The sequence below is a fragment of the Myxocyprinus asiaticus genome, chromosome 2, assembly GCF_019703515.2.
Source record: "Myxocyprinus asiaticus isolate MX2 ecotype Aquarium Trade chromosome 2, UBuf_Myxa_2, whole genome shotgun sequence".
NCBI lineage: Eukaryota > Metazoa > Chordata > Actinopteri > Cypriniformes > Catostomidae > Myxocyprinus > Myxocyprinus asiaticus.
In genome coordinates, this window is record NC_059345.1 from 2,419,123 (window position 1) to 2,441,321 (window position 22,199).

At 37.9% G+C, this 22,199-nt stretch overlaps 1 protein-coding gene across 2 annotated transcripts in view; it reads right to left on the bottom strand.

Moving 5' to 3' along the window:
* LOC127410391 (solute carrier family 12 member 6-like) overlaps window positions 1–22,199 on the bottom strand; it is a 53,445-nt gene that overhangs the window by 26,754 nt on the left and 4,492 nt on the right. For both annotated transcript variants that reach the window (XM_051645649.1, XM_051645640.1), the window contains exons 3-10: window positions 11,783–11,877; window positions 8,895–9,023; window positions 7,298–7,444; window positions 4,916–4,970; window positions 4,382–4,512; window positions 2,760–3,001; window positions 1,557–1,858; window positions 297–458 (exon numbers count right to left, since the gene is read on the bottom strand). In XM_051645649.1, coding sequence (XP_051501609.1) covers window positions 297–458; window positions 1,557–1,858; window positions 2,760–3,001; window positions 4,382–4,512; window positions 4,916–4,970; window positions 7,298–7,444; window positions 8,895–9,023; window positions 11,783–11,877 — 1,263 coding nt within the window. The remainder of the gene's footprint in view (window positions 1–296; window positions 459–1,556; window positions 1,859–2,759; window positions 3,002–4,381; window positions 4,513–4,915; window positions 4,971–7,297; window positions 7,445–8,894; window positions 9,024–11,782; window positions 11,878–22,199) is intronic.

The window sequence follows — 22,199 nt, forward strand, 5'->3', positions numbered from 1 at the left end:
ATGTAATGAACATCTAATGGACTTCCATGCATTTACACTACAAGACATCTTCAGAAAGACAGACAGATAATGATCAAATAATTAATCAAGAAAGAGATGTTAAATATCAGAGTTGAAATTGCTTTTGCTTCATTCATCTTGTTATTCTATGCAGTGTGCTCTGTTGTAGAACATTTGCATACTGTTGTAGAATACATACTGCATACTACAAAATAGCATGAGTAATATAATAGTATGCTATTCTTAACACAGAAGCTTTAGATTGATAGCTCAAAGAAAGACAAAGAGATGATTACCAGTGACAGAGGGAAAGAAAATTCCAACCAATAGTGTGAAGGAAGTGGTGATGTCAGCAAATACATATGGATAGTGATTGGACACGGTCGGCCTGTGTGTGGAGGCATCAGAGCCGTGCTCCAAAACATCTCCTTTACTAGAATAAGAACTCCAGATGTTCTCTAGAGAAAGAGCGAGACAGTAAACACATGTGTGATCATGTTTGAATGTGACATTTACTGTATGTGCATGTGTGCAGTCGGACTGGGCGATACAGCTAAGAAAATTATTTTGAGAATATACAATAAATGTCTCGATATTTATGTATTTGCTCAGAAATGACTTTAGGGTGATTGTTTTGTTGGATCAGAGGAACGTACATTTCAACCAAACAGCCACTGTCGCAGGTTCAAAATAAGAGATTGACCGATATTGGTTTTTAATGACAAGATACAATACTGATTATTTTTGTGTTTGAGTGTCCGATAACATATGCATAACCAATTTCTGCTTTTAAGCACATTAAAAACTTTATTATTTATCAATAACGTCTGCTGAACTGCTTTACAAAACTGTGTGTCCAACTTTATCGGTAAACCAGATAGTAAAGGACCGATAACTGATTAAATGGAAATGCTGGTTAAAAATATCGGTCAAACCGATTATCGTCTAATATGAAAAATGAAGTGCAAGGAATACCGTACAGTTAATATTGAGTTTAATGGGGTCTGAGTATCTCAGCGAGTATTGACGCTGACTACCACCCCTGGAGTTCAAATCCAGGGTGTGCTGAGTGACTCCAGCCAGGTCTCCTAAGCAACCAAATTGGCCCGGTTGCTAGGGAGGGTAGAGTCACATGGGGTAACCTCCTCGTGGTCGCTATAGTGTGGTTCGCTCTCAGTGGGGTGCGTGGATGCTGTGGAGAATAGCGTGAAGCCTCCACAAGTGCTACGTGAACATGTTTGAGGGATGATGCAAACAAATCACTGAACTAACGTTTTGAATCAATTCACTGATTCATGGAAATTAGTCAAACATACCAACTCTAACTAACTAATCAGAGGTGCTATTAAAACATCTTCGCAAGATATTTAAACTAGTCTAATGGCATGCTCTTTAGGAAACTAAATAGCAAAATAAAAAGGGCATTTTATATCTATATTCTTGATGTTGCTAACCTTACATCGGCAGTAAAATCATCACCGATATATCGTGAATATTCAATATATCGCCCAGCCCTACATGTATGTTTATGTGAATGCAAGAATCTGTGTGTTTACCTGCGATCACACCACTAGCGAGTCCAGGTATTCCCTGTATCTGTGTGACGTTATTATGGATGAAATATTCATCGCAAATGGCGTTCAACTCTGAGCTGTTACAGAACCGCTGCCACAGCTCCGTCGTCTTCTCCACCATGTCAGGCGTAACGGGCGGAGCCTCTGTGGTGTTGAAACTCTCAGCGGCAGTGTCGTTAATGGCCTTTTGTGTCACTGGATCACCAAACACCAGGACGGTTTTAGTGCACTGCGTGTCGTTAAGCTTATGCTGCGAGATACTTCGGTTTCCCAACATGCAAACACTACGGGAAGAGAAGCGGATTGGTCAGATACACTGTCAGTCACTGATATAGAAATCTGGGCTGATACCGAAAGCTAACCGATAATATATTTTTTGGCTGATAACCGATATACTGTAATGGTCAATACTAATAGTTGAGAATTTTTCAATTACTAATACCAATAACTACAGACAGGTTTACCAATTTAATGCCGATATGTATTCAAATATGCATTTTTACAACATAATTCAATTCAATGTTGGCAAATGAGAAAATCTCAAAATGGGGAAATCTCATCTGATTAATCGGTCTGGTCGATATATTGATTTATTACTAGCCAGTATCATAAATATATTCAGTATGTTTTTCCTGTTTAAAACTTTGGATTTTGTACATATTGGCATTATATCGGCCGTCAGCCACCCTGCCATCTAGATATCACTATCGAACATTTAAAACGCATATTGGACGACCACTATAACTTAAAGTAGAAAAGATGGATAACTGTTTATTACTTTTGAAAATCTTAATTATAGAGTTTACTGTTTGAAAGAAAAAAATAAATAAACCAAAATATCTGCTTTAAATATCAGCCAAACCAAACAGATACCAATAATTGTTTACTAAAATATCGGTGAACAGATACCGATAATTGTATAAATAATACAATTTAATGATAGCAAATAAGATGTACACATAAATAAGCCAATTTTAAATGAACTCTTATTTTACTGAATGTTTATTCAAAATACAGATTATCTCTAAATGGCCAAATATCGGCCGATATATTGGACTATTATGAAACGTAACAGTTCAACTACTGGTTTTATCTACCACTAACTACTGAGTGCACATTCCTTATACAGGCTAGGTTTAATTACAACTGTCAATCACTAACGTAAACATCTCCGTGGATACTCACGGGAAAGAGGGTGGGCTGAAGGCGGACACTAGCGCTCCGGTGTAGATCGAGAGAATGGAAATAATCACACAGGCCAGAAAAACAGACGCTAGCTTGTTGACATATTTAACTCCCACAAACACCAGCAGAGACATCAGCAGTAAGAAGATCGAGCCGTAAACACGCATGTTATTCAACAAGGCCGCCGCCTTGCCATCTGGATTATCAGAAACAAAGATGGCGGCCCCCGGAGCGATGTACATCTGCAAAGATATGGATGAGAGTAAAAAAAAACTTGTCAACACTGAACAAACAAACACATTTAATATCTTTGTAACTTCAAATATTAAATGACAAAACATGAGTTCATGGAGAATATATATAAGGATTATTAAAAATATTATTAATAATACTGTTTATAATTAACTATAATTATTATAAGTATAATTAAATTTTAATAATTAAAAAAATATATATTTATAAAATGTATATCATTTAATAAATTCTATAAGTTATAAATAATTCTAAGGTTTTATATATATATACTGCATATGTATATAACCTATATAATTATATATAACTTATAGATTATTATACATAAATTATAATATATATATATATATATATATATATATATATATATATATATATATATATATATATATACTACATAACTTATAATTATACATATATACATAAGTATATCGAAAATAAAACACTAATATCTGCGTAAATTAGATTGTAACAATTAATATACATATATAATGAAAGTATAATAGTTCAAATAAAATATAAAGAAAAATATATGTACTGTATATACCTAAATAAAATTAAATAATATAATTAAAATAAAATATAAATTTCTGATATATACATATACAATATATACATATACATAAATATATACTATATATACTATATATGTACATATACATATAGTATATAACATATAGTATTGTGCAAAAGTTTTAGGCACTTGTGAAAAATGTTGCATAGTGAGGATGTCTTCAAAGATAATGAAATAAATAGTTTTAATTTGTCAATTAACGTCATACAAAGTCCAGTAAACATAAAAAAGCTAAATCAATATTTGGTGTGACCACTTTTGCCTTTAAAACAGCCCCAATTCTCCTAGATACACCTGGACACAGTTTTTCTTGGTTGTTGGCAGATAGGATGTTCAAGCTTCTTGGATAATTCACCACAGTTCTTCTGTCTATTTCGGCTGTCTCAATTACTTCTGTCTCTTTATGTAATCACAGACTGACATGTTGTTCAGTGGGGGCCATGACATCTGTTGCAGGGCTCCCTGTTCTTCTATTCTAATCTTTTCTATTTGCAAAAGTACTGTTTGTGAGTCTAACATTTATATTTCCTATTTATACACTAAAGCTGTAGATATACATACCTTTCTTAAGACAAATGCTTTTGTGAAACATCTTATGTGCCTAAGACTTTTGCACAGTACTGTATATACAAAAAACACAACATAATTATATCAAGTGTGTACAGAAAATATATTATAAATATATGAAAATTAATTAGTTTTCTGTCCATATTTTCTTCATATTTCTTTTAAAGACATGTATGCATTGAAACACTAAATTGAACTGAAAACATAAATATGATGGAGATGCTCGCACCAGTAAAATCTCGATAGCACCAAGGATGTACATGGACCCAGCAAAGGTCGTACCCAAATAGAAACATGAGCCCACGGCCCCCCCAAACTCCGGACCCAGAGAACGGGAGATCATAAAGTACGACCCACCCGCTGGAAGAAGAGAGACAGACAGGAAGACAGGTGTGTGTTAGTCACCACAGTACCACTATGTTAATGTTAACAGTAATCTATGAACACTCTTATGAAAGTCATATTAGTGAAAGTGTAAGATAGATCGGCAAAATCTACGGCAGTTGACTTTAATCAACATTTTTGTAATGATTTTATAGTTATAAATCTGCAGCACTAATATTAATTGAGAGACAACGTGGAATATTTAATAGTTAAAAAAGGTGACTAAACAATAATGCATACATAGAAATTTGTCTCACCACAGGAATTCAAGTAATTTTTAATTTGCATTTACACATACATTCATACATATATGCATGTACATATTTGAAATCGTAACAGTACTTTACACAGACAGCTTTATAAAGAAAACAGAAAATACCTGGCACGACTCCATTAGTAGCGATGGCACTCATAGATATTGCAGTCAACATGGTCTGTTGAGAAGATGCATGTTTATAAAATCAACGGCATTTATGTACACAAAATTCGCTAAAAACATTGAACACAGAAATGGTTTAATATCTACTGAGAATATATAATTTTTTATACATTTTTCAAAAAGCATGACTATCCCTCAGTTATGGCGTCATTTCCACCACACCAAACAATTTTACCCCAATAATGTTTTTTTTGTTTTGTTTTTTTAAGTTAGTGTACTTGTTAACCAAGTGGACAAAAGTGTCAGTGAAGAGCATGCTTGAGATGAAATATGAGACAAGCGATGTTTGAAGAAAACAAAAAGAAAATATCACTTGTAAGCAGAATATTTTTGTTGGCTGTCATTTCCAATCAAGCTCTAATTTTGATAAATTATGCAAAATTTGTGAAAATATTCAACTGTGTGTATTTAGGATGCATAAAATGTTCACCTTGAAATTCACCTCAAAAGTGATACAAATGTAAATTTCCAGCACAGAATTCTATTAAACACAATACAAAATTTGAGATGTGCTGGAAATTACACAAAAATTACACACAGTTGAAGTCAGAAGTTTACATACACCTTAGCCAAATACATTTAAACTCAGTTTTTCACAATTCCTGACATTTAATCGTAGAAAACATTCCCTGTCTTAGGTCAGTTAGGATCACTACTTTATTTTAAGAATGTGAAATGTCAGAATAATAGTAGAGAGAATGATTTATTTCAGCTTTTATTTCTTTCATCACATTCCCAGTGGGTCAGAAGTTTACATACATTTTGTTAGTATTTGGTAGCATTGCCTTTAAATTGTTTAACTTGGGTCAAATGTTTTGGGTATCCTTCCACAAGCTTCTCACAATAAGCTGCTGGAATTTTGTCCCATTCCTCCAGACAGAACTGGTGTAACTGAGTCAGGTTTGTAGACCTCCTTGCTCGCACACACTTTTTCAGTTCTGCCCACAAATTTTCTATCGGATTGAGGTCAGGGCTTTGTGATGGCCACTCCAATACCTTGACTTTGTTGTCCTTAAGCCATTTTGCCACAACTTTGGAGGTATGCTTGGGGTCATTGTCCATTTGGAAGACCCATTTGCGACCCAGCGTTAACTTCCTGGCTGATGTCTTGAGATGTTGCTTCAATATATCCACTTAATTTTCCTTCCTCATAATGCCATCTATTTTGTGAAATGCACCAGTCCTTCCTGCAGCAAAACACCCCCACAACATGATGCTGCCACCCCCATGCTTCACGGTTGGGATGGTGCTCTATGGCTTGCAAGCCTCAACGTTTTTCCTCCAAACATAACGATGGTCATTATGGCCAAATAGTTCAATATATGTTTCATCAGACCAGAGGACATTTCTCCAGAAAGTAAGATCTTTGTCCCCATGTGCACTTGCAAACTGTAGTCTGGATTTTTTATGGCGGTTTTGGAGCAGTGGCTTCTTCCTTGCTGAGCAGCCTTTCAGGTTATGTCGATATAGTACTCGTTTTACTGTGGATATAGATACTTGTCTACCTGTTTCCTCCAGCATCTTCACAAGGTCCTTTGCTGTTGTTCTGGGATTGATTTGCACTTTTCTCACCAAACTACATTCATCTCTAGGAGACAGAATGCGTCTCTTTCCTGAGCGGTATGATGGCTGCGTGGTCCCATGGTGTTTATACTTGCGTACTATTGTTTGTACAGATGAACGTGATACCTTCAGGCGTTTGGAAATTGCTCCCAAGGATGAACCAGACTTGTGGAGGTCCACAATTTGTTTTCTGAGGTCTTGGCTGATTTCTTTTGATTTTCTCATGATGTCAAGCAAAGAGGCACTGAGTTTGCAGGTAGGCCTTAATCCACAGGCACACCCCCAATTCAGTACACCTCCTATCAGAAGCTAACTGGATAATTGCCTAAAGGCTTGACATTATTTTCTGGAATTTTCCAAGCTGCTTAAAGGCACAGTTAACTTAGTGTTTATAAACTTCTTCTGACCCACTGGAATTGTGATATAGCCAATTAAAAGTGAAGCAATCGGTCTGTAAACAATTGTTGGAAAAATTACTTGTGTCATGCACAAAGTAGATGTCCTAAACAACTTGACAAAACTATAGTTTGCTAATATGAAATATGTGGAGTGGTTAAAAAATGAGTTTTAATGACTTCAACCTAAGTGTATGTAAACTTCTTCAACTCTAAATCTCCTGTGATGCATGTACATTCAGTGTTGGACATTGTTAGTAGACTAATTAAAATCAACTAGAGAGAGTGTGGCCAAACACATACAGTGTGTGTGTGTGTGTGTGTGTGTGTTTTGTGTGTGTGTGTGTGTGTGTGTGTGACTCACACAGCAGCAGCATGTAAAGACGATACACAACGCCTGCAAAACTCCAGCGGTACCAACGACCCACGTGAGTCTGAGGAACAGAATCACTCCAAAGATGTTCTGAAGACACGGCAGATACACACCCATAAATGTGCCCATCTGAGGAGACTGACAACACACACACACACACACACACACAATCACTGGAGAAATACATCAACACTCAACCAACATAAGTTCAAATTCAGATTTGTTTGATTATGATAAATGTCTGGTGCTGACTTGCCTTCCTAACTACATAGGCAGCTACCTTATATGGGAGCATCCTAACTGAAAGAGACTCTCATAAGTAACTGATTTGGAGCGCTCTACATTGTGGAGCATGAGACACTCAACTTATGTGTTCTGTATTGTATTTCTATTTTCTATTGCATTTGTATTAGTATTAGTGTCCAACCGATTTATCGGCTGATATTTACCTTTCACAGATATATCGTATCGGCGTATATGTTTTCTGTTATGTGCCAATATGAAAAAAAATTTCAGAACATATAATGCAGAAAACAATGCTTGAATTGGTGTCATAACGTAGTTTGTCCAGCAGAGCATGCTCCGACTCCATTGTTTACAGAGCTGAGCTGAGGGTGGCTCTGCAGACTCACCGCGGAGTTAAGCGGTGTCTTCACTGTAAGTTGCTAACTAGTTTGTGAAATACATACTGGAATGTTATTGAACAATTACCCAATCATTTTCCCTTTTCAATATAACTAATATAATGTTAACCCTGTCCCTGACAACCATGTCACTCACACCTTTGCATAGTCATATCGGTGCAAATTTTTTCATTCCAGCTCAAAAATTAACTATATCGGCCGCCATATCGGTAATCGGTGAATTTTCCCCCTCTAAAATCGGTGTCAGTCTCAAAAATCCCATATCGGTCGGGCTCTAATTAGTATTGCTGCAATGTATTTCCAGAATGACTAGGTGACGCTGCCTTGGAATTGGATGAAAACAAGGTATTTTAGAAGGCAGCATGATGTTATTGGTTACTTTTGGAGCAGTCTTAGTGTCTATGGAGTTTGCCTAAAATGTTGTCTAGGTAGGCAGCTCGCTAGGTTTTCTAACAGAGCTAGGACAACAAAGGACAATGCATCTATATGAACTTCTGCAGTTAATCCAGGATGAACTTCAAAGACGTTAGTCATGGATCTTAGAGTTCATACAACATCTTTGTTTAAACACTGGCCCTTAACCCTTACTTAGTTTAATTATTTTAAACCATGACCTGCACTGCACACAAATAACTAATATTGGCATTATATTCATGATGTTAGTCAGAGGGGAACTGGCCCCCACAGTGAGTCTAGTTTCTCTCAAGGTTATTTTTCTCCATTAATCAACATCTTCTGGAGTTTTGTGTTCCTTGCCACAGTCACCTTCAGCTCATCATATTTAATTAAACTACACAATGATGACTCTAAGACTTCATATATATTACGGTATATTACATTTTCTGTTAATGCATGATTTTCTGTATAGCTGCTTTGAAATGATGTGTGTTGTGAAAAGCGTTATACAAATCAAAATGACTTGACTTGACTAGTGTGCGTGTTACCTTGCCAGATTTGCGTTTCTCGCCGATGCTCTCCGCCTCCTCGTGTTCTTTAGCACCCTGTGTGAGGTTTGTGTAGTTCGCCAGATGATTGAGTAGAGATGACACTTTAGGACGAGTGTCCATCTCTTCCTACAGAGAGAGGGTTAGGGTTAGAGAAAGAGAGAGATTTTCTTAAATATTAAAATGAAAGATCCTTAATTCCTCAAAGGAAACATGTGGAAATAATCAGTTAAAATGTGTAATGATAAACAAGTCAGTATGGTTTTGCACCGTATGCTGTGTCGTTTTCCAGCAAATGTGTGTTTATTTGTATAGTTGTCACTGAGTTATATAACAGCGTATTTTGTAAAGAGAACTTGTAAATGAGAGCTTAAACTAGCTTAAGCTGGGTTGAGCTGGTGTGTTTTGATGGGTTTTAAAGGGGTTTTGGGCACTTGACCAGCTAAACCAGCTGAAGACGAGCTTGGCAAGGCTGAGCAACTAGCTAAACCATCTTAAACTAGATGAAGACCAGCAAAATACCATAGGCTGGTTTAAGCTGCTTTTTGGGCAAGTTGCAGGGTTCCCACACTTTTTGACCAAATCATTTCCATGACTTTTCAATGGCCTTTCCAGGCATTAAGTTACTGGATACAGATTTAAAAAAAAAAAAAAAAATTTATTCCCTTTTCTCCCCAATTTGGAATGCCCAATTCCCACTACTTTGTAGGTCCTCGTGGTGGCGCGGTTACTCACCTCACCTTGTCCTCCACTTCTGAGACCGTCAATCCGCGCATCTTATCACGTGGCTCGTTGTGCATGACACCGCGGAGACTCACAGCAAGTGGAGGCTCATGCTACTCTCCGCGATCCACGCACAACTTACCACACGCCCCATTGAGAGCGAGAACCACCAATCACAAACACAAGGAGGTTACCCCATGTGACTCTACCCTCCCTAGCAACCGGGCCAATTTGGTTGCTTAGGAGACCTGGCTGGAGTCACTCAGCACACCCTGGATTCAAACTTGCGACTCCAGGGGTGGCAGTCAGCGTCAATACTCGCTGAGATACACAGGCCCCCTTTTTGGATACAGATTTGTTTAATCATTTTGATTCAGACCGATTTGTAAATGAATTATTTTAGTGATTCGTTTGAACTTATTCTTTGAAATTAACTAAGAAGAACGATTCACTGAAAAAGTATGCACACCCTTTGGCATTACTTGCATTTATGTATAAATCTGACTTAAAATCTAGTTTGATCATCATCCAAGTTACAATAATGAACAAACACAATCTGTTTTAACTAATAATGTGCTAATGACGTCAACAAAAGCTAATTAAAGTCAGAAGTTGGCAAACCTGGCATCTTATTAATGTAATGAGATTGGAGGTGTGGGTTAGATCTACTTTGACATATAAAAAACACTGAAACATTTTGAGTTTGCTATTCACAAGAAGCATCTGCTGGCTTGGACCATGCCTCGTAAAAAAGAATTGTTGCTTTGCATAATGCTGGAAAAGGTTACAAAGTTATCTCGAAGAGCTTAGATATTCATCTGTCCACAGTTAGACAAACTGTCTATAAATGGAGACGATTTAATACTGTGGGTACTCTCTCTAGAAGTGGCCGTCCAGCCAAGATGACTCAAAGGACACACCGCAGAATGCTCAATGAGGTAAAAAAGAACCCTAGAGTGACAGCTAAAGACTTGAAGGAATCATTGGAACTGGTTAACATCTCTGTTCATGAGTCTACTATACGGGAATCATTAAACAGGTATGGTGTCCATGGCAGGGCAGAAAACCAGATAATTCCAAAGGGTTCACATACTTTTTCTTGCCACTGTGTATATACAGTATTTACTATAGAAGTTTCCATGACTTTTTCAGGCCTGGAAAACACAGTTTAAAAATAGTATGACATTTCCAGGTTTTCCATGACCGTGGAACACTACAGAGGACAGGGCGTGATTTTTTTTTTTTTTCTGAAAAACATTTTGCGTGCACTCGCAATAAGATTTGTGTGAGTTTAGCTTGCCCTCACAATAGTTTTGCATTTCCTCGCAATACACTTACCATGGTTTTACTATAGTAACCATATTTTAACCTTGACATTTTTAGTAAAACCACAGTAATACAGGAAAAGAAAACTATGATAGTAAAAAATCATAATTTTGCAGTTATTATGGTTTTACTATACAAATACCATAGTTTAACTATGCTTTTACTATATATATTTTAATATATAATATTTTACTATATTGTAGAGTAACCATAGTTTTTGGCAGAAATAATTTTTCAATAGTAATATTGTAGTAACCATGACTGTTTTAGGCTAACCTAATGTTTTGTTTTTGTTTTTTTGGCAGAAACCATGGTTTTAATACAGTATACTGAATCCATTTAGTTTTAATATAGATTAACCATGGTCATTCTTGTGGTTACTATGGTTTTACTACAAATACCATGGTGTTTGTAGTAAAACCATAATAACCAGAAAATTATGATTTTTATTACTATAGTTTTCATTTCCCTGTATTACTATGGTTTTACTATAGTAACCAAATTTTAACCTTGATATTTTTAGTAAAACATCACTATGGTTTCACTACGAATAGCATGGTTAAAATGTGGTTACTGTAGTAAAACCATGGTCAATTTATTGTGAGGGAACGCAAAACTATTTCAGAAAAAAAAAAATTCCCACCCTGTCCTCTAAGGGGCTCTGTAGAACCCTGTAGGTATATTTTAATTTGACACATATCAAATTATGCTGCCTAAATATTGCTTACGCATATTGGCAGCCCAAATAATAATCTGAACTACTGGCCTGACAGAAGCAGGAAAATTGTTTATTATAAAAAATAAAATAAAAGAGTAAAAGTAAGTATTCCAAGACAAACCTCAAACAGGGCCAGATTCCTGTCATAGAAATCATCGTCATCAAGTGCATGTGAGTTATTAATGTACACACTAGACAGCTTCACACTACCATCACCTGAGAAAGAGAGAGAAATATATTAGTGCTGTTCTATTAAGTCATCACGGTTACAATTGATCATGGTGATCTGATCAAACCCTTAAGTATACTAAGTATTACTAAACGTTCAGTGTGTAACTTGTCCGGCAGCGTCTATGCAACAGACATGTGGCTTGATGAGGAGAAGTGAGATATTACTTTTGTTTATCTAGTTTAATATGCAGACTTTGGCTGTCGATTTAACACTTTAATTCAGTGCAATTAGTTATATAAAAAATAAAATGTTGAAAAAAAATTGCATAATTAATCATGCCCCTAGACAATAAAGAACATTCACATTCATGTTTTTACGAGTCTTGGTCATCAGGGGGCAGTAAGCTCAACTCCAGCTGTACAGACAACAAACCACACTTACTGACAGCAGACACACAAGATGAGGACGCGTTGCCCAATTCCCAACGTGCTTTTACATCCTCATAGTCACGTAGTGATTCGCCTCAATCGGGTGGCGGAGGACGAATCTCAGTTGTCTCCGCGTCTGAGATCGTTAACCCGCGCATCTAATCACGTGGCTTGTTGAGCGCATTGCCACGGAGATATAGCGTGTGTGGAGGCTTCACGCCATCCACTGCGGCAACCATGCTCAACTCACCACATGCCCCACCGAGAATGAACCACATTATAGCGACCACGAGGAGGTTACCCCATGTGACTCTACCCTCCCTAGCAACCGGGCCAATTTGGTTGCTTAGAAGACCTGGCTGGAGTCACTCAGCACACCCTGGGATTCGAGCTAGCGAACTCCAGGAGTGATAGCCAGCGTCTTTTCCACTGAGCAACCCAGGCCCCTGAGGACGTGTTCTTGCGTTCAAACACAATGTGTGATACTCCAGACGCAGGGATCTGAAGGTGCATTTTTTTAAACGTTTTAAACTGCGTTTAACTTGATACAGCGTCCTAAAAATGGTATGTTTATAATGCGATGCAACCAAAGTGAGACGCTCCAAAAGTGTCTGTCTGACGCATGTCTACATTGACGCGTCATTAGAAAAGTCCTTATAATATATATCGGACACATTGATGAATTCAAATGCAAAATGGATTGCTGTAGACTGTAGGCCAATGATATTTTAGGTTGAATAATATGTAAATAAATAATATACTGCCTTATAAAGCCACTTTTTGTATTGTCTTATAAATGCTTTACTCATCTGGCACAATAATGTAATGCATTTCAATTATCTGAATTATTATATCATTATTTTATCATCATTATTTTTATTTTTTTATGTATTTTTTTGGGGGGGGGGGGGGGGGGGTTCTGGAAATATTGATACATGCAATGAATTGTGATTAATTTGATTAATTAATCAGCACATCATACTGTGATTAATTCAATAAAAAACTGTAATCAATTAACAGCCCAATACAACAACATTGATTCAACCAACGGTGTGAGTTGGGAGCGGGACTATCCTTTTTTGTCTGACCAATGGCTGACAGGGGACTGTTCTGGAATCTGTTTGAAAATGGCCATTAGTTGTTCTCGCTTCAGCAAGGTGTCACTATAAATATTGCTCGGACCTTCGTTTAGGGATTTTTCTAAATCCCTTTTTCCGCCAAATCTTGGCACGTAACCGCGTGGTTTACACCCATGAATGAGGTCTCAAATCGACCGGCTTAGTGAGGAGAGCTGTGCTATGACTTTTATATGCAGTCGGGTGAACAAGCGAAAAAAATCTTAACATTGCAAAGAGAACACAACCATTCAGCAACAACCTTGTAACTTTGTAGCCACGACCTAGTAACCATCCAGAGTACCATAGCAACCTTAAAGCAACATGACAAGACATGTGGGTGGGCTCTTTTGACTTGGGACAGTGTGCTGAGGCTCTTGGTGGGGCATTAAGGTGCAAGACCCACTTACAATTACTTCTTAAAATTTACATATCTAGTTATTTTTCAATTCCGTTTGGTGATGTTAGTTTTTTAGTGCAGTGATTTTTCATGCCAATAAAGCACTTTAAAGTAAAACTGCAATAGAAATGGAGGGAACTATCAGCATTGTATCACATGACATTGTCACCATCAGCACCACAGTCAGCACAAACACACTCTCACTTCCTCAACACACAGACACACACAATCTACACCTACTTCCCCTTTCACACATACCACACCTCATCACAAGGGTCATTCCTGTCACGCACCTTTTAAACCATTTTCAAAAATTACTTCTTTTGTCAGTATTTCTATGAGGCAGACTTTCAGAAATATTCTCTGGTCAATTATCTGGATGAAGAGCTAAAAAGCAAAGTTCATTTGAATGTTTTGAAACCATTTTTTTTTTTTTTAAATGTTGTTAATATCATGCCGGTTTCTATATCAAACAGGATGGCATGTTCTAGAGCAAGATAGATCAACTAATACCACAACAACGCTCTTGTTTACCCTCTAAAAATGTCACTTCCTGCATGAACTGGCTTTTGAAGGGATAGTTCACCCATTTACTCACCCTCATGCCATCCGAGATGTGCTTGACTGACTTACTTCTGCAGAATACAAATTAAGATTTTTAGAAGAATATCTCTGCTCTGTAGGTCCATACAATGCAAGTGAATGGTGACCAGAAATTTGAAGGTCCAAAAAGCAGATAAAGGCAGCATAAATGTTATCCATAAGACTCCAGTGGTTTAATCCATGTCTTCTGAAGTGATCCAAAGACCAAAATGTAACTCCTTTTTCACTCTACATCTTGCCATTGCAGTCTCTGGGCACGATCATGACTTCAAGCTCGATTACACTTCCTAGTGCTTGACGCATGTGCACAGCGCTAGATGGCGCTATAAGAAGTGTAACTGAGCTTGAAATCATGATCGCCACGGAGACTGCTGTCAAGATGTACAGTGAAAAAGGAGTTATGTTTTGGTCTGTTCTCACCGAAAACCAGCTGGATCACCGTATGTCGTATGGATAACTTTTATGCTGCCTTTATCTGCTTTTTGGACCTTCAGATTTCTGGTCACCATTCACTTGCATTGTACTGACCAACAGTGCTGAAATATTCATCTAAAAATCTTCATTTGTGTTCTGCAAAAGAAAGAAAGTCATACACATCTGGGATGGCATGAGGGTGAGTAAATGATGAGAGAATTTTCTTTTTTTTTCACAATCCCTTTAGTTAAAAGGATATTACAACAGACTAAACCTATTAAATGATTAGCAATTAAAGTAATATTTCAAAGAAAACATTTAATTAGAGAATTAAGGAAAAGTGAAATTACATGGAATATTTCGTAATAAATTGTCAGTTTTTCATGTTAGTCGTTGGCAAACAAAAATGTCAACATCTGCTGAAATCAAAGTAGTAAAAGAAAACCAATGATTATGATAAATACTTAAATGTATTAACATAAAAGCAATCTAAGGTGATTGTAGCTTATATTTTATGCACAAATGTGTATAATTAGACCTAGAACATAATATTAAGAAATACAGTTTCTTAATATTATTCAAAAGTTTGCACACCCTTGAATGTTTGGCCTTGTTACAGACACACAAGGTGACACACACAGGTTTAAATGGCAATTAAAGGTTAATTTCCCACACCTGTGGCTTATTAAATTGCAGTTAGTGTCTGTGTATAAATTGTCAATGAGTTTGTTAGCTCTCACGTGGATGCACTGAGCAGGCTAGATACTGAGCCATGGGGAGCAGAAAAGAACTGTCAAAAGACCTGCGTAACAAGGTAATGGAACTTTATAAAGATGGAAAAGGATATAAAAAGATATCCAAAGCCTTGAAAATGCCAGTCAGTACTGTTCAGTCACTTATTAAGAAGTGGAAAATTCGGGGATCTCTTGATACCAAGCCAAGGTCAGGTAGACCAAGAAAGATTTCAGCCACAACTGCCAGAAGAATTGTTCAGGATACAAAGAAAAACCCACAGGTAACCTCAGGAGAAATACAGGCTGCTCTGGAAAAAGATGGTGTGGTTGTTTCAAGGAGCACAATACGACGATACTTGAACAAAAATGAGCTGCATGGTTGAGTTGCCAGAAAGAAGCCTTTACTGCGCCAATGCCACAAAAAAGCCTGGTTACAATATGCCCGACAACACCTTGACACGTCTCGCAGCTTCTGGCACACTTAATTTGGAGTGACGAGACCAAAATAGAGCTTTATGGTCACAACCGTAAGTGCTATGTTTGGAGAGGGGTCAACAAGTATTGTGCTCCTTGAAACAACCACACCGTCTTTTTCCAGAGCAGCCTGTATTTCTCCTGAGGTTACCTGTGGGTTTTTCGTGAGAGCTAACAAACTCATTGACTATTTATACACAGATACTAATTGCAATTTAAAAAGCCACAGGTGTGGGAAATTAACCTTTAATTGCCATTTAAACCTGTGTGTGTCACCTTGTGTGTCTATAACAAGGCCAAACATTCAAGGGTGTGTAAACTTTTGATCAGGGCCATTTGGGTGATTTCTGTTATCATTATGGTTTAAAAAGGAGCCAAACAACTATGTGATAATAAATGGCTTCATATGATCACTATCCTTAAATAAAAGACAGTTTTTTTGTATGAACAGTCATACTTTCAAAATCAATGCCAAAATTTCACAATTTCTGCCAGGGTATGCAAACTTTTGAGCACAACTGTATGTCAGATCAGATGTCACAACAAAAACATCAAAAATTCATTCAGCTGTCAGATCTTGAATTTTGGGGTAATTTTTCTCACTTTCGGTGGCATATTTGCAACAAGCCCCTGTTAATTTCTGACCCTGTTTAAGACACGATGGGGACATGAACTGTATAATAGAAATGACCCAACCCTAACACACCTAAACACACACCCGAGCCCTATCACACACACACATTTGCTTCTATCGAAGTAAGTACATACCGTAAACGTCTATTGTTTGCATATGAAGCAAATTATAATTACTATAGACTAATCCAAACCCTTAAGAAAACGTAAACATAATATGATTTAAGAATCCTATTTCCAATTGAGAACGTCCCCAAAGAAAGTTTTTGCCAGATTTAGCTCACTTCTGGGTGCATTTTTTCCCTCAAACTTTAACAAAATACACACAGATCTCTGACGCGATTTCTTTACATTCCACACTGAGGCGTGTTATCCATGTCTGAAGCTTTTAATGCAACATAATGACTGACTGAAGTGTGTGTGTGTGTGTGTGTGTGTGTGTGTGTGTTTGTGTGTGCATGCATTCTTAGGCCAGAAACACACTAAGTTGCTAGGTGGTTGCTAGGGTGCTTAGGGCAGTTGCTATGCGGCCCAAGTCAAAAGAACCCATCCACAAGTCCCTATGATATTCTGGTCTCTAGATATGACTTGAGTCCTGAAAAGTTGTATACTGCAGAAATAGTATGGTAGTATGCTAGTATGCTACTCCAGACATAGCCAATGTAACATCAGCCAGCAACAATGTAAACTATTGACCTGTTTTATCACAGATAAGATTAGCTTCATGTGCAACCGTCAACATTTAAAACATGATAAGAGTGTCTAATGACATGGTTACGGTGCATAAACACTAAATACTAAACACCGGCAGAAAGGACACTGAAATAATAGAGCGAAACAGTGATAGCCAACTTCTTCAACGTCCTTGATTCTGAAAGTATTTTCATTTCATTTTAGTCATAAAGATTTGTATCTTTTTAACCCAGCCAGCTCCAAGGTGAATCACAACAATGCAAACTTTGATTTAAAGCAAAAATGTAAGTGAAATTTAGACAAAAAGACTGATAATTTCATTTCAAGGGAAATAACTACTCACCTCATGAAGCATTGTCAATAACATAATTGAACGACAGTACAAAAATGATATAAAACTATTGTCGTAGGCCACATCCACATACGTTTACGTTTGGAAAACACATTAATATTGCTTTTTTTATGACTCTTATCCAAACTAAAACAGCATTATCCTCCAACCAAAAAGGAGCGTTACAAAAACTATGATGTTAGAAAACTGAAAACAGAGTTTTTAAACGAAAACTGATTAGTGTGGACATGATTATATGTATACAAGCAAGCCATATAAGTTTTTTATTTTTTTTTAATTATCAGAAATATATAAATCAGGCTGTGTCCACATTAATCCATATACAATTGAAAATGACATTTTTGTTTTCGAAATGCTGTCCGTCCCCACTGCCGTTTTCAAGCGTTTTCCAAAAGTTTCTCATCCACACTGAAACGTATGAAAATGCTTAAATCCCCTTATGGTGCTTGCAAAAAATTGCTGTTCCATGTACGGTTTGAAACGCAGTTGTCCTTGTGTTTTGTCGCTGGACAGTCATTTTAAATTTGGTATCGCCTATGAAGGAATGCAATGTGAAGGTTGTACAAAGTAACATTTATCTTTAACAATGCTATCGTGGTGGTGGTGGTGGTAGTGGGCTAAAGCACTTAACTGGTAATGGACTGGGCTAAAGCACATAAGAAGGTTGCTGGTTCAATCCCCACACCCACCACCATTGTGTCCTTGAGCAAGGCACTAAACTCCAGGTTACTCCGGGCGGACTGTCACAGTAATAAGTGCACTGCATAAAAGCATCTGCCAAATGCATAAATGTAAATGTATTGAAGTGAATAACAGGCACAATAACACTGCTACAATATGGGCCACCATCTTTTTTTGGAGGGGGGGGGGGGGATTTTCTCCCCTTTTCTCCACAATTTGGAATGCCCAATTCCCAATGCGCTCTAAGTCCTCGTGGTGGTGTAGTGACACAGCTCAATCCGGGATGCAGAGGACAAATCTAAGTTGCCTCCGCATCTAAGACCGTCAATCCGCACATCACGTGGCTTGTTGAGTGCGTTACCGTGGAGACGTAGCGCGTGTGGAGGCTTCATGCTATTCTCCGCGGCATCCACGCACAACTCACCACACGCCCCACCAAGAGCGAGAACCACATTATAGTGACCACGAGGAGGTTACCCCATGTGACTCTACCCTCCCTAGCAACCGGGGCAATTTGGTTGCTTAGGAGAACTGGCTGGAGTCACTCAGTACACCCTGGATTCGAACTCGCGACTCCAGGGGTGGTAGTCAGTGTCAATACTCGCTGAGCTACCCAGGCCCCCGTGGGCCACCATCTTGATTGTTTTGGGTTGAATGGATCACATGACAACAAATACGTCATCGTTTTCAGAGGTCTCCATCTTCCCAGTCCACACTACAACGCGAAGACAGCGTTTTCAAATGTATCAACTTGAGAGTAGCGTTTTCTAAATGCTCAGTTTTTGCTAAAAAAAATAACACCATCTCAGTCTGGACGGAAGGCCAAAACGTAGAGAAAAAGATGCTTTACAAACGAAAACGTATTAGTGTGGACGTGGCCTCAGTGTTTTGGAAGCTACTTTGAAACTGCAGATACCCAAGCTACAAGCTGCTCATATTTAAAGTAGATAAACTAAAATCGGGCTACTCTTTTAAAAAAAAAAAAAAAAAAAGCAGTTAGCTTAGCTACACTACAAGTTACTAACAAAAAGCCACGTCACACTAGTATGTTTTCGGCCTTCAGTCCACTCATGTTGTAGTGGCATTGTTGTGCCTGATATTTACTTTGATAGCACTGTTAAAGATAAATGTTTCTTCGTACAACCTTCACTTTGCATTCCTTCAAAGGCGACAGGACGTTTACTTGGAACAGGTGTCCGGCGACGAAACACAAGGACAATTGCGCTTCAGACCGTTCACGGAACAGCGATTTTTTGCATGCACCACAAGGGGATTTAAGCATTTTCATACGTTTCAGTGTGGATGAGAAACTTTTGGAAAACACTTGAAAACGGCAGTGGGGACGGAGAGCATTTCGAAAACAAAAATGTCATTTTCAATTGTATATGGATTAATGTGGACATAGCCTGAAGCTATTTTAAGAAGAAAATATGTATTTTTTATAACATTCAAATTATATTATTTAATTAGGGAGACATTAAACAATTAACGTGACAACATTAAATTGAACATATGCATTTCATACCAATTATAAACTAATAGAACTAAAAAACACCCAATGTGTCAAATATAATGATAAACAGCAGCAGAAAATATTTTTTCACTATTTCGTTAAAAAATAGAAGGCAAAGTCCATTTTATTCAGTGAATCATTTATGTGAATCAGTGAATCGTTTATGTGAACTAGTTCATTTACATGAACTGTGCAAACAAACCAGCTCCTTAAAATGAATCAGTGTTCCCAGCATTAACCCTTATGTTCTGTTTGGGGTCTATATGACCCCAGACCCTCTTCAAATAGTAAAAAAAAAAAATTATCCTGATATTTCATGAATTTTCCTAATTACATAAGATCTTTTCAGAAATGTGTTTTTTACTTAATGATAATGTTTCTGATGTCCGCTATGACATGGCTACACACATGTGATGTTTGGGCATATTGACCCCAGTAATAAATGTTATTGAGAGAAAAGTGTTTTCACATGCTTTGAATCTGTTTGGTACCTAAGGTGCAATTTCTCAATACAAAACACTCTCTGTCTCTCTCTCTCTCTCTCACACACACACGCATACACATACACTCTCTCTAACTCTCTCTCTCTCTCTCTCTCTCACACACACACACTCTTTCTCTCTCTCATTCTCTATCATACACTCACACACACAAAATTATATTTTGCAATGTTCCCACAGAGGGGAGAAGGGTGCGTCTGTGAGAATCTGTGCTATACACCTGTAAATCCCCAGGAAAACTACTTTGTCTCTACTTTGTCTGGCATAGGTCACACTCACTCACTCACTCATTCACTCAATCTCTCTCTCTCACACACACACACACACAGAGTCAGACAAACATACATGCTCTCACTCTCACATGTGCACACCCACACACACAGACACACATATACATGCTCTCTCTCTCACTCACACACTCTCTCTCACTCTCACACACACACACACACACACAATCTCTCTCTCTCACTCTCTCTCACACACACACACACACACACACACACACACAGTCAGACAAACATACATGCTCTCACTCTTATATGTGCACACCCACACACACAGACACACATATACATGCTCTCTCTCTCACTCACACACTCTCTCTCACTCTCACACACACACACACACACACACACACACACAATCTCTCTCTCTCACTCTCTCTCACACACACACACTTTCTCTCTCTTTCTCTATCATTAAATACAATTTAGAGTTTCTACCTTGTCTGGCATAGGGGTGGAGCAAGCAAATAAAAAGGGAAGTACAGGACAATCTGAATCATTCTAAAACTTCTACATTGCTAGGTTTATCTCGTGGTTATGTTTTGGTTTTGTAAATGAATAAAAGAGCTAGATTCAGTGTTTTTGAGGCTTGGGACATGTGCCTCACTGACAGTGAATTTGAGGAGGATGTGTCAGAGTCAGACAATGCTTCTGAAATCGATGATGTTGTGGAGGACCCAGATTATGTTGGATCCTCCTCTGATGAGAGCAATGCTCCAGAGGATGGCCCTTCTGAATCCTCACAACCACAAGGGGCCCCTGATGCTCAGCTACACAGACCGGGCACATTTGTTTCCAAAAATGGAAAATTGTCATGGTCTCTCTCACCACCTGAGCAAAGGGGTAGATTTAGCTATACAAATACAATCAAAATGGTCCCAGGTCCTACCAGGTATGCAGTAAACCATGTCACAGATATAAAGTTGGATTCCGAGCTTTACATCTCACCTCCAACTGAAATAATTATACTTGAGATGAGAAATTTAGAGGGGAGGCAGGTTTATGGTGACAAGTAGAAAGATGTAGATGCGATCCTCCTTCAAAGCTATATTGGGCTACTGCTCTTTGCTGGAGTATACAGATCAAAAGGTGAGGCTACAAGTAGCTTTTGGAATGCAGAGACTGGTAAAGTTATTTTCCCAGCTACCATGTCTCTTGAAACTTTTCATGTCCTGTCACGAGTCATACGCTTTGACAAAAGGGAGACGAGTTCACAGGAGGGAACATCACAAACTGGCAGCCATAAGGGATGTTTGGGATAGATGGGTTCAGCAACTGCCCCTCTTCTATAACCCATGTCCCTATGTGACTGTCGATGAATGTCTTGTTCCGTTCAGAGGAAAATGACCCTTTCGGCAGTACATGCCAAGCAAGCCTGCGAGATATGGTATAAAGATATGGGCAGCTTGTGATGCCAATAATAGCTATGCTTGGAAATTACAAGTCTACACAGGAAAACCTCCTGGAGGTGCATCAGAAAAAAACCAGGCTATGAGAGTTGTGTTGGATGTCACTGATGGGCTCTCTGGCCATAATGTGACA